Source organism: Poecilia reticulata, linkage group LG10 (assembly GCF_000633615.1).
Source record: "Poecilia reticulata strain Guanapo linkage group LG10, Guppy_female_1.0+MT, whole genome shotgun sequence".
Classification (NCBI taxonomy): Eukaryota; Metazoa; Chordata; class Actinopteri; order Cyprinodontiformes; family Poeciliidae; genus Poecilia; species Poecilia reticulata.
Window position 1 is genome coordinate 21,259,985 of NC_024340.1, and position 17,207 is coordinate 21,277,191.

The window sequence follows — 17,207 nt, forward strand, 5'->3', positions numbered from 1 at the left end:
GCAAACAAAAAGAGAAAAAATGCCTCCCCAGACTAGCTATTGACATTTTGTTTGCTGAGCATGTGGTAAATACATCCATCTAGGAAAGTAAAAGATAACTCTAATCCGGAGGGGAGGTGATGCGTTTCTCCTGAATGCATTTCCTCGAAGAAACAGGAGCTAGGCTAAAACATGACGTTGGAGATTGTTGTTGAACTCGGGAGTGCAGTTGCGACACAGTCAAGAGAGCAGGCGTCCCACAATAACACAGGACGTCTGGTGCTTCCTTCACGTGGACTCACCCACACATCGAGGTTGATATTCGTGATATCACCGCTGCCATTGTACAGGTCCAAACTGAGCTGGTCAAGGCTCAGCCGCTCCTGCAGAAAGTGACCAAGGTAGTGCTGCAAAAGGTACCGACAGGCCCGCTTCTTGATTGAGCCCGACCAGGGGAAAAGCCAGCGAGACATAGGGCCAGAGAGTGCGGGGAGAGGGAGCAGAGAGGTGGCGGAGGAGATCGAGTGCGCCTACAGTCCTCTGGAAACTGCATAACAGACTGAAACAAAGTGTTCAGGAACCAGGAATGAGCCGCAGCTTGCTACAGGGAGCTAAGGAAGGGGACAAACCGTAACTCCACTTCTCCTCGGAGCTTCACGCAAAAACTACAAAATTCCTGTGTGTCAGGACCAGCGAGGCTCCTCCACTTCATGAAGAGGACTCACTCCAAGCGAGCGTGGCTCCCTCGGCTCATCTTTTCGTTTCGTTTCTGTCGAATTACAGCGACAAGTCCGGCAGATGCGTCTCTCTTGTTTCGGGGTTGTTTATTGTTATCATACGCCAACTGAAAGTACGTTGAGCGTTAGTACGTAATACGTCACCGAGACAAACCAAACCCCGGAAGCAGGAGGACGCTAGCCAAGCGCCATTTTACACAGGGCATGTTAATTTACTATTACTACATATTTATGTAGTAATAAATAGATTACAAAAGTAATCTGTTACAAGTCCTTTGAAATGTAATATTACATTTAAGTGTGAGGCTATCACGCTTCTATCAACATCAAATTCAAAATGCCCATATTTTACAAGACCAGATTTTTCAGTTAATGTTTGGTCCAATTTTAATACAAATATTACAATCCAGTATATAAAAAGAAATATCTTGTTATATCCACAATACAGGTATGCTAGTTTGTCTAAGATCGGGTTTTATACCTCCAAATCTTCCCTCCCACACATTTTTACTGTTCAAATATGACAAATCTAGGCCTGCAGCTCACAATTTTAGTAATCAAGTATTTTAATTACTCTGACAAAGAAAATAAAAATGGTCCCATTGTGCATTTTTATGTATCCACTTAGAAATGCATATGAAAATGCAAACATTTAATTTTTAAGTAAAAAAACTGCATTGCCCAACATGCATTAACCTTAGTATTTCTTTCTTGTACACTTCATTATTAGTAGCAAAGGATACATCTGCAGGTAAAATACTATTACTATTTACTAATATTATTTACAAAGGTTTAATTTCCTTATGTCAAATGCAAATATGCATAGATTTTTGTAATTTTGACTTAATTACGATCCAAGAAAAAGATGTAAAATGGTTGTCAAAATATATTTTATTGCTTAACGTACAACAATAAGGAATTCAGATTAACAAATTTTAATCCTGACTATGTTTTTATCCTATGAACATTTCCACTAGTGTCTATACAAATGACTATCAAGTAACATTGCATTGACAACAAAAACTGCATCATTAGCCCTCAGGTCAAAGTTGCCATTTAGCAGGTAAAATAGTTAACACAGGTAGACCTAATCTTGATAAGAAGTAAACAATAAAAGAAAAAATTATTAAATAAAATTACAGCTGATTTTATTTCACAGAGGTTTGACTGGAAGCATTCACTTGATGAAGGCTACATCTGGGATCTTGCCCTCCGCCTGTACGGAAAAGAAGAATATTAGGGTTTCAGCTTACCGAATCATTTAAAAAAAAAAAAAAAGAACATTGGTGTGAAATGTTACCTTCAACTGGGTGAAAATCTGTGCTGCCCTGTTGAAATCCCACTCATTGTCCTGCAGACACCTGCAAAGGTTTTCAAAATATTAGTACACTTTCCTCATAAATTGACTTATTTTAAGAAGTGTTTCTGAAGACAAGGCTCACTTTTGTGACCATTCCAGATTCATGCCAGACTTTAGCGAGAAAGCAGTGAGCATCTCTTGTTGTGGTGCGGTGAGGGTTGGGACGGGACTGGAAGACGGGGTCGGGGCCGGAGCCACGAACGCTCGGCGGATCTCCTCTGTGGTGGCCATTCGGATGAAAAGCTGATCGTTCACGATGCACAGACTGAAAACAGAGAATCGAGATTATATTTGCAAGGTTTATTATTTTCACAAAAATGTGACACCTATTGATGGCCATTTAATAAACTAACCCGGAATTTCCTGCTGGGACGGTGATGAAGACCCGGGAGAAGGCCATCGTAGATTCTCTGGACTTCCCATCAACAACAACTGAAAACAAAACAAAACATTCAGCTCAAAATTTTATTGTGGATAAAAACTAAAATTTAAATAAAGAACTTCCCAAAATTACCTTCTTTAAAGACTCCACTGACTGTGAATGATAGTAGTGTATTCTGTAAAAAGAAAATATTATTGAACAGAGGAACCAAACAGGAAGAGAAGATCACGTGAAGGATTCTGGAATAAGCTTCGACTCACGGTGTAGGTGTTCACATCTACGGTAAATGAGGCAATGTCGTGTTGCGTTTTTGGCAGCTCGTTGAGGAACGCCACAACGTTCAGTCGAGTGTGTTTCAGAAGCCGAAATCTCATTGCTAAAGACAGAGAAAATTAAAAAACATCAGGCATCTAAAAGAAACGGACAAAAACATGGGATGAAGATCTTAAACTCACTGGAGTCTTTGATCCTCTTCAGGTTTCTGCTGTCTTTGTAGTATTCGCCCAGACTGCTCCTAAACACAAAAATACAGCTGCTAAGCTCAGATTTTAGAAGCATCCTCTAGACAAAAAAACTTTCCTAAATGAAATCAGAGCAACTGAGGAATTTCAGTAGCTTCTTGTACCACTGTCCTACCTGGAGGGGTTTTGGGAGGTGTAGGGTGTAGTGATGGATAATGAGGCTCCATCATGGTAAGCATCCAGGAGAGGCTGCCTGTTCCCAGAGTCGTATATACTGTAGTACCTGCAACACGGTCAAACACTCAGGCTCTCTCACGTTGTTCCAGAGTGTTACAGGATACAACAGGAGAATTTTATTTTTTTTTAATATGCAACATGATAAAATTTAAAACTCACTGTTGCAAGAACCGAAGGATGAGGGACTTGATTTCATCTGATCCGAAGCAGCTTCCCTAAATGAACAAATAAAGACGTTCTTAAGGCACATTAAAGAGCATATTCAACAATAAAGCATTAATATAAACAGACAAGCTACTATAGAAGGAAAATAACAGTCCGAGTGCAACAGTAAAGAACGAACCTTGCAGGGTGGGATTGCAGTCGGCGTCTCAACATCAAATCCAATAGGAGGTGGGAGGTCGTGTCCATCCTGAGAGGAAACCAGAGGAAAAACAGATTCATCATGAGAGATTCTTCTGGTCAACCATCTGCATGTCAACCCATGTAAACAGAGCAGCGACAAAATATTCATAATGTGACAGAACATGTTCACATTTTGCCGCATTATGGTTGTATTGTACTGAGAGCGTAATGTTACAAAGTGAAGCAGCACATTTCTGTTGTGACGTGAATGGAAGCTGATACCCGATTTTCAGATTTAAATAAAGAAAATCTTTAGGTGTAGAATGCATTTGCACTGTAAAAACTAAATCTTACAAAGTGTTTCCGGTCTAGTTTCTAGTGCAAATATTTTAGTACACAAAGTACGAGAAAACACAAAATAAGCTTCCTTAGTAAGAAAGAAATTTGTTTTAAGGCAATAATTTCTTTAAAATGCATTTTATATATAACATGGAAGAACGTCTTACAAGTGAAATAATCTGCGAGTGGAACTAGCACTTTTTCCATCAACATGAACTAATTATTAACTTAAAACAAGCTCCTGTATCTTTCTGAAAAAGTAGATTAAAAATAAGATTGTGGTTTTGCAGTGTAGACACATTTCTCCTGTAGGGAGAGCAGCCACTCAGAGCTGATGTGAAGATGGAATGGGCAACAGACTAGAATCGAAAAACAACTATGAAAAATACTGCATATATATGACACCTGCAATCTTCAACAGCTCAAAGTGCCGACTTAAAACTAACTGAGGATATGTGGCAAAAAGTGATATAAATCATCCATAAATCTAAAAGAATATAAAAAATGTCAGTCTTTCTACATGTGAAGCTGGTCGAGACACAACACAAAAAGCTGCAGCTTTAATTGCAGTGGAAGGAGTGGCACAGGGAGCCTGAATAAAAATGCACTTTATACCTCTAAGATTTGGATTGGACTTGGAGAAAAAAATAAATGCTTCACTTCCCTCATCTGCCTACAGATGGCCTATCTTAGCCTGTGGTTGTACTGTGTCAAAATATGACCAAGAACAAGATGCATAAAATAGTTTTAATGCCAAGAAGTCATCAGAACAAGTTTTCAAGATGCATTAGTTTTATATGACCAGTTAGTAGAGACGAGTTGATGGTGATGATGATAATTGATAAGCAGTGACGTTGACAGATGAATATGTGGACCTACCAGCTTGAGGAGCCGGGGGAACCTCTGCCGCACGGCACTGGTGCAGAAAAAACGACAAAAAAAAATAAGATTATCATCCTACACCACCCAAAACGCAAACAGGAAAAATTAAGCAGATCCCCAGCTGACCCAATTTAACTTCAGAATGCTATTTTTTCCTTCAAATGTCATCATGTAGATTAAATAATGAGTACACTACAGCAACAAGAGTACTTTGTCTTCCAAATGTACACAAACACCCTGAGTCTTCCCTCGGTTTTATGCTATGCACCCTTCTCCCAGCCCAGAGAGTACTTACCAGCAGTATACTCACGCTCTCCCCCCCATTTTGGTGATATACAAAGATCTGACATGGAGGAGCAACACAAGCACACTTTTCTAGGAGTACACGCATACAAACACACCAGCAGCTACTAGACTGAGCTGAAAACCAGGATGCACATCCATGTTGAGTTAGTAAAACAAAGAGGTTATGCATGGCTGGGAGAGAGGTGGTTACCGCCAGTCTTGTGTTAACTCTCCCCACAAAACTCTCGCCAAGATGTTGAGGAAGAGACGAGTCTACGTCTGGGTAAAAAATATAAGGTCAGTTTCACATAGAAACGATCACAACGGGTCCCAATATTCGGAGTCAATCACTAAACTGTGTGGAAGCAGCAGAGATAGACAACCTGAGGACAGAGCTGAAAAAACAAAAGGACAGCAGGTCTCAGAAGCAGCTGGACCCAGCAGTCCCACCACTCATTTTATAGTTTTCCTCTTCTGAACAAGCTTAGCAGCTACAGCTTTGGTAGCATAGTTTTAGGAGTTAGCACAACTCTTTTTTTGATGTGTGTTTTTTCAGTTTTTTTTTGTTTGTTTTTTAGCTCTATTTGTTACAGAGCAGCTACGTGAACAGTTGAGACAACTGGAGTGAGAGATGCAGCACCATTTGCTTATCAAAGTGATTTTTTTTGTGTGCCGGCTGCAGCCTTTGGAAACTTGAAGAGTTTTCTGGGTGTTTTTTGTGCCATGTTTCAACTTGAGAATCCGTTTCTTCTAAGATGAAGGCTACCTGCCAACATTTCCGTTTATTGCACTGTAAAGCAGGGGCGGGGGGCTGTTGTAGCCCGTAAGATCAGACATATTGGAAGAGACTAAATTTCTCTCTTTGGCTCTCTTCACATGGATCAGTGATCCGTGGTAAATCCCGCTCCACCTCTGCCCAAACGGCTTGGCCTGTGAAGTCCCGACTCTTCGGTTTCGTCTCGCCATGCTTTCGCTGAGCCTGAGCTCACGGGGGACTGAGGCCGAGTAATCGTGACTGTGCCTGCCTTAGGTCGTCCCGAGGTTTCGAGGTGGGATCTTACCCGTCATAGGCTATCCAGCCTTCCATACTCGCCTGAGACAGGCGCCGACAGGGCACTGATGCTGTGAGGGGAGGGGAGAAAATGGCTGCACATTTTCTTTGCTTCGTCCAAACATCTTTCAAGATGGCAATGAGTTTCCTTTTCCAATACAGCACATGCAAACAGCAGTGCTGTAACTTCCAAGTTTGGGAATGCACAAAACATTTTTTTTTCTTTCTGCGTCACTCTGAATTTATTTTGATAGGATTTGATATGAGGATTGTGTGTTTAGCAACAGATGAGAAGAAAACTATGTAGAATGACAGCAGGGGAGTGCCGGGTAGAGCATCAACGGAGAACCATAACCAGAGAACCAAAGCTGAAAAAGATTCCCCAAAGTGACACTGAAAACTGCCAGCAAGAGGCTGAACGCTCAGAGTGAAATGGGTTTAAGCAAACTGAAAGAAAGACCAGATTATTCTGCAGTCTGGAGTCCTCGCAGCAACATTTGGAAGGGAGGAATGTTTAGCTAGCAGTGTGAAAGGAAAAAGTTGGACAGTAAACATTTTTATTGCCATTTAATGCAAATACAAAGAAAACTTCTGCATGTCTTGAACTACTTTCTGTGCTCTGGTGCAAGTACAAACATTACGCAATCAGAGCTTTGGAAATAATCTTATTAATGGCTTTGTTTATCAGTTCTCTGGGGCACCATCTGTCCTGCTGTAGTTAAGATGGTTTCTGTTTACTTTACAGACACAAACAAAGTATTTAGTTGACATCAGCTGCTTGGTCCAAACGTTCACCCTGCTCTGTAAAATAAGTAGTTATGGTTGAATAAAACAAACACCTGAAACAACTCTAGTGGAGGATTATCTCGTTTGGTCGGTGATACTCCCAGATCACATACGGCTATGTTGGTATTCCCCTGCAAAAACATCTGCCGTCACCGCACAGCATCGTTGACTGACCTGATGTACGCAGCTTGATCCTTAAAGAGGTCACACAGAGGGTTCCTGCTCAGCCACAGCTCCACCAGCTTCAGGCCTTTTAACTTATCCAGCTCACGATCAGTCTTTAACTAAAATATCCACACAAGAAACAGACAAAAGGACAGGTGGTGTGAGAAAAAATGTTTTTAGCATATTACAATGCAATGCAGTATTTATATGCTTTTAAAGATTTCACTTTAAACCACAAGTTTTAATGTATTTAATAGGATTTTAGGTGACAGATAAATACCAGGCATGAATTTATATTTTCTGACACTCGAAAAATAAAATGGAGTAAAACCAATTACTTTCAGAAAAAGTTTGAAGAACTGACTCTAGATCAGAGGTCTGCAACCTTTACAATACAGCTATTTCTGCCCTCAGTTCAGCCAAATAAAACTTTAGTCATAAATGGTACAAAACCTTTTCTAAAGAAAAAAAAAAAGAACTTATAATCTCTGATAAAATTATAAGTTATCTACAAGAAGAAATTCATCATTTTGCAAAAACAAGATGGATGCCTGCGCTTAGTTGTGATGTTGACATTGGTAGGAAATGAAGCATAGGTTTAACCAAACAGCAAGAAAATTTGATGTAAAAAGATATTACTGGTACTAATATAACTCTTGTGTGAAAATCTAAAGCTATTATCCCGTAAAAAATCTGAAAAACTGATATAAAATCTGCATTTGTTTTTACAGTCATTAAAAGCATTAATTGGTTCTTTAACATTTATATCCCGATGATTTAAAGAGTCACTCGTGACCCTGGGTCTTAAAGGTCAGTTTAGTAGCTCGTCTCACCTCATTCTGAGAAAGGTTGAGCGCCTTCAGATTTGGCACTTTGGTCGTCAAGTCAGTAAGATCGTCCAGTTTGTGAATACGGTTGTTACTCAAATTCAAACACGCCAGCTGGAAAGATGAAAAGAACCATTAGTGGCTCAACTGGATGCTTTCTTCACATCTCTGCTTATCTGATGATCACCATGAATCTCACCTCAGGAATGTTTTCTTCAATAATTTTAATGACTGCCTCCATGTTCGTTTTTCTGTTCAAGATGACTTCAATGTTCTGAGACACCAAGTCTGGAAAAACAAACACGAATCCATTTGTAGTGTTGGCTAACTGAGCTGATGTAGAAGTTAACACATCTTTATGCTTTGGACTACAAAGAACTCAAAAACAGAATGTTAATTCATTACAAAACAAACTTTGCAAGACTTACTGTACAGCCAAAAAATAAAAGATCTCACTACTTCTTCATAAAGAAAAATATTTATATACCTGGGTCAGTTCGAATGTTGTTCAAGTCAAGTGCTTGCTGGGAACCATCAAAGCGTTTCGCCATGCATTGCTGTCAAAGATAAAACATCAGCATTCATGAATGAGCTCCTCCTCCTCAGAGATGAAGGCTTATACATGCCGTTTTAGTCTATGCATTTCTTCCATTTCTAGTCAATGCAATTAGATATTTTTTAACTATCCATTTCTTTCCCAGAGCTGCTGTGTTTAAGCCTGCACACCTAGGAACTTCTTACTGGAGCTTTTACATCATCATTTACATTCAGTAAATTAAAATGACTTGTGAAATGGGAATTTAAAAACACTTCTGCTCCACTTTGAACTCCATCTAACTCAGAACATGAAAACAAATTAGTCATGGAATGGCTTCTTCTCCTTTTTCTTCTACCAAGTTCTTTAGAACCTTCTGCGATTTGTTGAACTTTTTTTCTACTCATGAAAATACATGAAGGAGACAACTTCTGTTTTTATTTGCCATGGTTTAAAAAAAAAATTAAGCTAAACTGTACTGTTCAACATCGGAAAGATTATTTTTAATAGAAAAAAAACTGAGGGTTTCAAATGTCCGGCACTCACCTTCAGGTGCTCCAAGTCTTCAGGCTTCAGGTCCGACTGCAGGAAGGATGGTGGATTACTTGGGTTAACGTGTACTTCCACCTACAAGGACCGATGGAAACAAAGGAAAGTAAATGGATAAATGCAGCTGAGTTGTTGTGCACAAGCTTTATGACAAAAATTGTTCAATTCAAGTGTGAGACAAAATCAGAAGGCGCTCCATCATACCTTATAGCCGTCTGAATCTGTGATCTTGTGAGAACATCTGCGCAGAGCGTTGGCTGCAGCTGAATCCTCCACATAGAAATGGGCCCTGTGATGGTCAACGTGGTACTAGATGGAGTAATGAGGAGATAACAGTTCAGTCACTGTTCTATAATATTCATCAAGAAAAGCTAATGAGGCAGCGCTAGCACTCACCTGTACAGGTGTGTATTGAATCGCACAGATGTTCTGGAGAGCTGTAATCAACCATTTCTTTTCATATTTTCTTCCATGTGGTATCTGGCGATCAGAAAACGCTCAATATAATCTCGGTTGATAAATTAAAGTGCAGGGATATCAACATGATCAATATAGAATCACCTCACCGTTACTTTGTACCAGCTTAACCGGCCTCTCACGCCTCCGGGTCGGTCTGGTCTGAAACCACTGCTGCCACCTCCTGGAAGTCCCCTTCCTCTTCCTCCCCCTCCCCCTCCTCCTTCTTTCCCCTGCCGCCTTTCTCTGTCAAACCGTCCATCTACTTTCCGAGATGGTCTTCCATAAGGATTGCTAAAGAACAACAAAAATGGGATTTTTGTAATTAAAACGTCCTACGTATGTATATGTATATTATATATATATATATATATATATATTATTATTATTATTTAAAATAAACATTTATGCTCAACAGACATCCTAATTTAAATAAATATTTATTGCTTCTAAACAAATGGAGTTGAAAATCAGACAAAACAGAGGTGAGGTTAACATTCAAAACAAAGTTTGTATCTTTATGCGCAAGAAACGATGTTGCTTTTTGTTTTTTTTTTTTAAATGAGCTGAATTTCTCCAGGAATGTTGCTCTAAAAAACCCCTGAGTTTCATATGATCTCTTACAATGTTAAAAGTTGCTATGTCATGCTTAATTTCCGTTCTTCAATAATGAGATTTTAGTCTTCTCAGTTCTGCCTATTTTGAGCTTCTTTCCTAATGAGCTGTTTTAGGGCCTCTTGACGCTTTAAATCCAAATAACCTGCTGCTGGCCGCAACCCCTAACTCAACATTTATACTCACACAAGAAGAAGGCTGCAAGTAGAAGAGCAATTATACAATCATACATCTTTGAAAAGCAGAAGTTCAGCCTCCTGCACAACCAACAAGAACGCAACAAGTAGATTCTGAATGGTAAAGTCAACAACAAAGCACTTGCCTTTTCCAATAACCATTGTACAGCACATATAGTGGTAAAACCAGCTGAACAAACATGCTGGAGCTCAGCTTGGGTTGCTAGGCAACAGTCTGGGCTACCCTGGGGTTACATTCCTAAAGTTTTTGAAATAGCTCATCTTTCAGACAACAAAAAACCCCATCATCTTATTGCCAAAACAGTTGGGTGTTTTTTTTAAAGGTTCGGTTGTGTTTAGAAGCAGTTAAAACCCAAATGGCAGTATGAAAACATGCTAACTGGTAATTTTGCAGAATTGGTTCCCTTTAATGTATATTAGCTGTTCATGGAAGACTACAGAGCTCCAACACAGTTGACATTTTAAATCTCCACAAAGCTGATGTTAATTCTCCTTGTTTTGTTTATTCTTTCATTCACATTTACCACAAATATTTCTTGGACAGTGGCGCAGAAACAGTTAAAACAGGAGGTTAATTAAAGGCTTAGCAGGGAATGGCACGTCTGCAAAACCCAAAAAAGGTCAAATAAAATAAAAGAAACAAGGCTGTCTTTGGAACAGGATTTTGCTTACTGTCCAAATCTTTTAACTGCACGTTTTGTCTGGTTTAAAAGTTTTTTGTCATTTAGAGAAGAAGCTGCTGAATAGCAGACAGCATCACAGAACAGATGACAAATTGAGTTCATTTGGATCCGGACAAATTGTTAGAACTCTATATGCTGTTCTTTATCAAAGGCCTCAGGATCAACACACTGATGTGTAATATACTGAGTACACTACTCTGAGCTATACTGAGGTTTAGCAGTGCAATACTCTTGTAAACATGATTGTCATTCATGCTATTTACTGCTTTTCATATGTTTATTTAGGGGATTTCCAAACTTAAGAACTTTTTTTGAGGGTCAAATTTGAAGCTTTTCAAAATGATATCCAAAAAATTACCAAACAAATAGTTCCCAAATATTTATTTGGAATTTTTTTTTTATTTATTGTAAATATTTATTAAGTTCAACTGATGGCATAAAAACACTTTACCTTCTATTCTACATATTTTGGATACATTTTTACAAAGGACTATTTTTCTCAATGACTTAAAAGTCAATAATGCAAAATGTTTCACCAACTTTACAATATCTGTTATCAGATATATTTAATGGTGGCAGATATAATAATGTAACAAAATAATTTCCCGTATTAGTGGCTCTACACTGTTGGTAGATTTTCTTCCCACCTAATGCACAAATTCTGTTAGCTTTACCTTATATGTGAAGTTGTAGACTGATAAGCTCTGAAAAAAAATCTAATGTTTTTAAGATAAGTTCCACAACTTCATTTTTTATCCATCAAACGTACACAGAGAGTCCAGTACAACTTGATCCGGGACAGTAAACCTGGCTGCGTTTCTTTGTCGTCACAGTGGAATCTCCACACTCACTGAACACAAAGCAGCTTAGCAGGTTTATCAGTAGCTACCTTCATGTCTGAAATGATGGAGCTGAAAACAAGATTCTAAATACTTTTACATTCTTGTTTATAATCATGTCAGACAAAGCAGCTCTGCATTCACAACAGCAAAAGCTACAGAGACGATCTCAAAGATGTTTAATTTCTATAGTCCTAAGACTGTTTTGCCAAATACTTTTGATGGGCAGGACACAAATTTCCTTTCCTGTCACTGTGACTGCCAACAGCAGAGAATGTATTATTTCAGTTTCATCTGCCTTTGAGTTGTTGGGGCTTCCCATGAATAAAAAGCTTCTCTGTTACTCAAAATGTTTTGCTTAGGGAAGATGATTTTATAGAAAAGTATTTCTGTCCTCTACAACAACAACAACAACAAAAAACATTCCGTAAGAAGTTGTGTGAATAAAACTATAAAAAAAGATTCAGCTTTTTGTGTAAATGATCAGAGTTGATGCTAATTCTACAGCTAGAAGAGCATTGCTGATATGCAACTAGATTTACTGAGAAGGCTGAAACCACAGCAGCACCTGTAACTAAGGCAACAGCAAGGTAGCAACAGCAGGTCATATAGCTGTGCAGAAGCCTTCTGACAAATTGTTCCAGTGCATGAATGGGGGTGGGGTGGGCCATCTAAAATAAGAAGGCATTTGAGGACTGACCATGGACACCACAAACTTAGAACCACCTACTTATGCGTCATGCGGTTAAAAGTAGGTTGGAAGGTAAGCATCCAAAGACTGGACTTAGTTTTAAACTATATTTTTTAAACTAAATTCACACTGTGCTCAGAAAATTGTCCTGTTGAGAAACAAATCTACTCACAAAGAAGAGAGCACACTGCCTATTATGTAATAAGCTCACAAGAATCAGTCCAGAAACACTTACAATCTGTTCTGCGAGCTGCTGTCCTGTGAGCTGTCACTCATAGTAACATCTCCATCTGTATCCTCCAGCAGCCTGGACCGGGGGCCGGGGCCTCCAAACCCTCCTGAGTGACTGCCTCGCTGGCGGTCCCTCCGAGATCTGTCAAATGGCCGACCCTTGGGTCCTCTGCCTTTACGGGTGCGAAATGGGGCGGTTCTGTCATCATGCTCTGCCAGGGTAAACAATAAATAAGAGTTGAGTATCATAAAATTGACAGAGCAAAGCAAGTCCTCTCAAAATGGACTTAAGAGATTTCTTAAGAGAGCAAACATTTAAAGATTAGAAATCTATTCTTTGTTGGAAAAAGAACAGACTGAATGGACAAAATGTGAATCATAAATTTACCTACTAAAACTACTCGCTTGTATTTGTATTAGCTAAAATCACATTTCTGTATACAATGTAAAAAAAATAAGGGATAACGAAAATATCTCCAAATCTCAATCCGTTTGATCAAAACTTATACTGGAAGACAGTTCATTTAAAAAAGGCCCTCTATGTCAAAACGCAAGGCTTTGCGTTTTTGACTTATAGGTTTTATTAAAAGTCTAGAACTATATTAATCTCTAGGAATTAAATAATATAAGAAAAAGACACATTAAAACTATACACTTTAATTGTAATCTACATGTCCACATGTTACCTCTGTGGACAGTGAAATCTGCTTGTGTGACCTCTCTCTTCACCATAAAGTCTTCATGGCCTGAAGGGAAGTGGTGAAAGCAGGAGAGCAGATGTGAGGTTAATGCGACAGTAAACGTGGTACTCACCGTTGTAGTAATGCCCGCTGTCCGCCATATTCTTTCTATAGTGTTCGTTCTGAGTCGAAAAAAGAAAAGAGCAGCCCTTGTAGGGGAAGACAATCCGTGGGCCCCGACTTTTCTCTTTTATAAAATGCGAACCAGAGACGATGAAAACAAATCAATCATCCCACATGGCTCCGGATGAAACAAAAGAAACTAGGACGTCATAAGGGGTTCGTCCTAGCTTTTAGCATAGCTTAGCGAGCCTCCCGTGATCAAGAAGACGACGGAAGCAACACCATTTCTTTTCCGGGTCAAAAATAGAGGGCGGGGCATATTATTTTTAAAGTCAGTTTTAACAAGAAGAGAACACACAGCAACAAGAAACATGCATAAAAAATAACAGCTGTTAAATTTTTATGATATCGGTAGTAAGATTTATCAAATTTGCAAGGAGGGTTTTGCGCTGAAAGCAACTTTACAACAACGACAAAATGTGGGGCGCCCGTTTGTGGTCTTTTTCCGTCGTCTTCTTCTTCACAGGTGGCTAGCAAGCAAAGCTTTTGTGAATTACCGCCATCATGCGGGAAGAAGTATTAATCAGGACGAACAAAATCCGTAAGTAAATAAGCAAATAAACATTTATTTACGATAACCCACTGCCGGAAATATTACTCAAATAAGAGTAAAATTTGGGTAATACTCCATAATTTTGCTCAAATGAAAGTACATATTGTCGCTATTAATTTAGTGTTTTTGAGCTATCTTAACAAAAAAAAAGTAATATTTCAATCAACAAATGTTGTCCTAAAGGTCCTGTATGTCCAGTTTAAATTTTGTGTCTTATAAATTACCTACCAGTTCACTTCTCTCATTGCTTGGTGTCTAACAATAAAAAATGGTCCATTGTTTGTTTGTTTTTTAAAATAAAACTCATAATAATCTGTATAATTTCTCTAATTTAAGAAATGTACTCAGTAACCTTGGGTATGGTTGTGTCCTTTCTATTTCACCAGCTTTCTCTGAATGTTAAGTCACTGGCCACTTATTTCTTTTCCCCACTGTTTCTGCCATCGTCTCTTGACCTTTGGTTTAATTATTGATTTCATTTCTCTTTTACAGAATAATCACTTTAGTGTGTCCCCTCTGTACACCATATACAGAGATCAATTTCTCTCAAAAGTTAGAACGACGTCCCATCCATGGTAAGGGGATTGGGTTAATGTTAAGCTAAATAACTACAATTACCTACACACACTGACACTCATGTAGCATTGTATGCATCCAAACAGTGTTGCAAGCTATTTAAAATAAAAGAGCAAGGTTAAAATCACACACCGTATTATGACATTGATTTCAATCACTTTTCTTCATCGCTTTAGTTTTAGTTTAATTCAATTGTGCAAAAAAAGAAAACAAACAAACAAAAAACTTAGTAACCCACAACTACTTAGTCATATAAAGCATTTTCATTTTTTTTCTTTTCTGCTTTATGTGCATTATGGGGAATCTGCATTTTTTTACTATTACATATGCAAAAATCTGCCTCAACAGACGTAGTAGACATTATTAACCATTCTTCAATTTCATCAATCCATTTCATACAACTCCCTTATTCCACAGAGCATCACAAAGATGCTGCCCCCCCCCCCTACTCTCTCCAGCTCTCAATGAGCAGAGTACAGTACTGAACAGGTGGTCAGTCCATCACAGGAAGACGCATACTAGAGAAAATGGGTTTAGCACAAGCAAATGAAGCACAAAAGACAATTTTTAAAAATTCATCATATTTGAAAAACTATAGTTTTAAGCTGTTGGTGAAGCATTCAAATATGTATTGGAATGCGAGGTATTATTATTATTATTATTATTGACAGACCAGAATGTCTACAGTTAGTCCACTGCTAGGAGGAAGTGAGGTATTATTAACGAGATGCCCAAGAACAAAAATGGAAAGGAAATTCTTTATTTTGGCAGTGATTCCTGATAAAGGAAAACACCCCGACAGTAGTTATTCTTGCTAAACTTAACAATTTGAAGGCTCTCTTTAGTACCAAATCTTTAATTCCTCAGCAGACATTAAGACTACTTTTCTCCACGTCAAGTGGAAATAAATTAGACGCAGCAGGTGCTGAATTCAGGCGCCGAAAAAGCCAACTGCGATTTATTTACCTTTAAATATATTCTATCCTGTATTTAAATTTTAACTGAAAAATATGCAGGTAATTGAACAGTTATGTGGAAACTAGGCCAACAAGAGGCTAACTTGAGAAATTTGGTGTAACTTGGATCACTTACCGTCACTTATAACGCGGGTCACCACGGCTAGGTTAGGGTAGTTTCTCCGAAACATTACCAATCAGGGTCCTCAAATGTATTAGCCTGTTAACAGTATAATGTAGCACAACAAACAAGTCAATTAAAATGTTCATAAAGTCCTGATGCACCAACTTTATTTGCTTTCCATCTTTACCTGAGCGTGGAAGAGCGGTTGAATTTAGCTTTTAGCTAGCTGTTGGAATTAGCGCGACGGTTTTCATTTTTCTCCTATCCAAGACGTTATTGAACAATTTTTACCCACTAATTTACTTAAATATCATCATTCACTCTCTGAAAATATTTAAAAGGACCTCTTGGGGGGTGAATGTCTATGTCCCGCTCAGTTTGTATCACGAACGGCTAAGATTTCGCTAGTGGACAAACTGCGTCATGGCGCCGCCTATTGGAATGGACCAAAACCTGCAATGTCGAATTTAGCCACCCACAGATTCTGCGACCAGACTCGGATTCAGTCATTTTAATATGTGTAATGCCACCTATTTCACCTTTCTCTGCATTAAAAAAAATGTATATAACCAACTTTTAGGCAAGTAAATTTTGTTTGTATAGCACATTTTCAGCAACGAGACAATTCCAAATGATTAGAAGGGGAAATAAAACAAGCAAAAGACAAAACATTCCAGTTATGAAATGTAACTCTAAACAAATGGGTTTTTGATTTAAATGAACTCAGTGTTTCAGCAGTTTTGCAGTTTTCTGTTAGTGTGTTCCAGATTATTGGATCATAACAACTCAATTGTTGCTTGTTTGGCTTTGATTATGGGGATGCAGAGTAGACTTGAACCAGAAGATCTAGTGAATTTTTATTGTATGCTGGTGCTAAGTCATTTAGGTAATTATAAGCCAAAAGAATATTTTCAAATCTAAACAAATAAAAAACAAACTAAAACTAGAAAGTGATTATTTTTTTATATCCTTTTGCTAATTTCCAGAAATTAATGAACTCTTAATGGATGAGTTTGGGAGTAGGGGTTGTGCCACACTGGCCTACACAACCATACTGCAGCAAATTCTGGTTGAAGAACTGGATTGTGTCCCACATCAGTGTGTGACTAAACTGATGATGAGCATGGTTATCATCCACTGTTTCTCCAAACAAACTCCTAAAAAATAAAAAGATAGAAAATGAACAGACAATTTACTTGGGCTTGACCCAGGCTCAACTCTGGTTGCCAGCACACAAATGCATTTTTATTACAAATGATCTGCCATTTTAAAAGATTTAGACTTTACACCTACATAAGATTTATTGCTAAAAAATCTTGTTGCTACACGGAATTGATTACACACATTCCCTTATTTTTGTGCCAAATATCAATGTAATAATGAGGTGAACAGAGTTTTGCAATTGTTTATTTAACTTAACCTGCGCTGCCATACCATAAGTGTATAAAATGTCTGACCACCAGACCAAAAGTAAAAAATAATTAAACATTTCATTGGAATTAA

The 17,207-nt window shown here is 38.3% G+C and overlaps 2 protein-coding genes across 3 annotated transcripts in view; both read right to left on the reverse strand.

The window, feature by feature from the left end:
- The window catches only part of atg2a (autophagy related 2A), a 30,249-nt gene extending 29,424 nt beyond the window's left edge, over positions 1-825 (reverse strand). The window contains exon 1 of the mRNA XM_008420453.2: positions 282-825. Coding sequence (XP_008418675.1) covers positions 282-452 — 171 coding nt within the window. The 5' untranslated portion in view covers positions 453-825. The remainder of the gene's footprint in view (positions 1-281) is intronic.
- Positions 826-1,589: 764 nt separating this feature from the next.
- Positions 1,590-16,131, reverse strand: nxf1a (nuclear RNA export factor 1a). Of its 2 annotated transcripts, XM_008420449.2 has the most exons (23): positions 15,892-16,131; positions 15,717-15,800; positions 13,319-13,378; positions 12,637-12,844; positions 9,487-9,670; positions 9,317-9,400; positions 9,125-9,229; positions 8,918-8,998; positions 8,324-8,393; positions 8,036-8,124; positions 7,843-7,950; positions 7,019-7,128; positions 4,720-4,756; positions 3,500-3,568; positions 3,316-3,371; positions 3,095-3,202; positions 2,914-2,972; positions 2,719-2,834; positions 2,591-2,633; positions 2,430-2,508; positions 2,159-2,341; positions 2,017-2,077; positions 1,590-1,932 (listed from the first exon to the last, which is right to left on the reverse strand). In XM_008420449.2, exons 2-23 carry the CDS (start codon positions 15,769-15,771, stop codon positions 1,894-1,896), a joined length of 2,004 nt encoding a protein of 667 aa, XP_008418671.1. In that variant the 5' UTR covers positions 15,772-15,800; positions 15,892-16,131; the 3' UTR covers positions 1,590-1,893. The 2 variants fall into 2 exon arrangements, with proteins under 2 accessions (XP_008418671.1, XP_008418672.1); XM_008420450.2 differs by lacking the exons at positions 13,319-13,378; positions 15,717-15,800; positions 15,892-16,131 and adding an exon at positions 13,446-13,686.
- Positions 16,132-17,207: the final 1,076 nt, after the last annotated feature.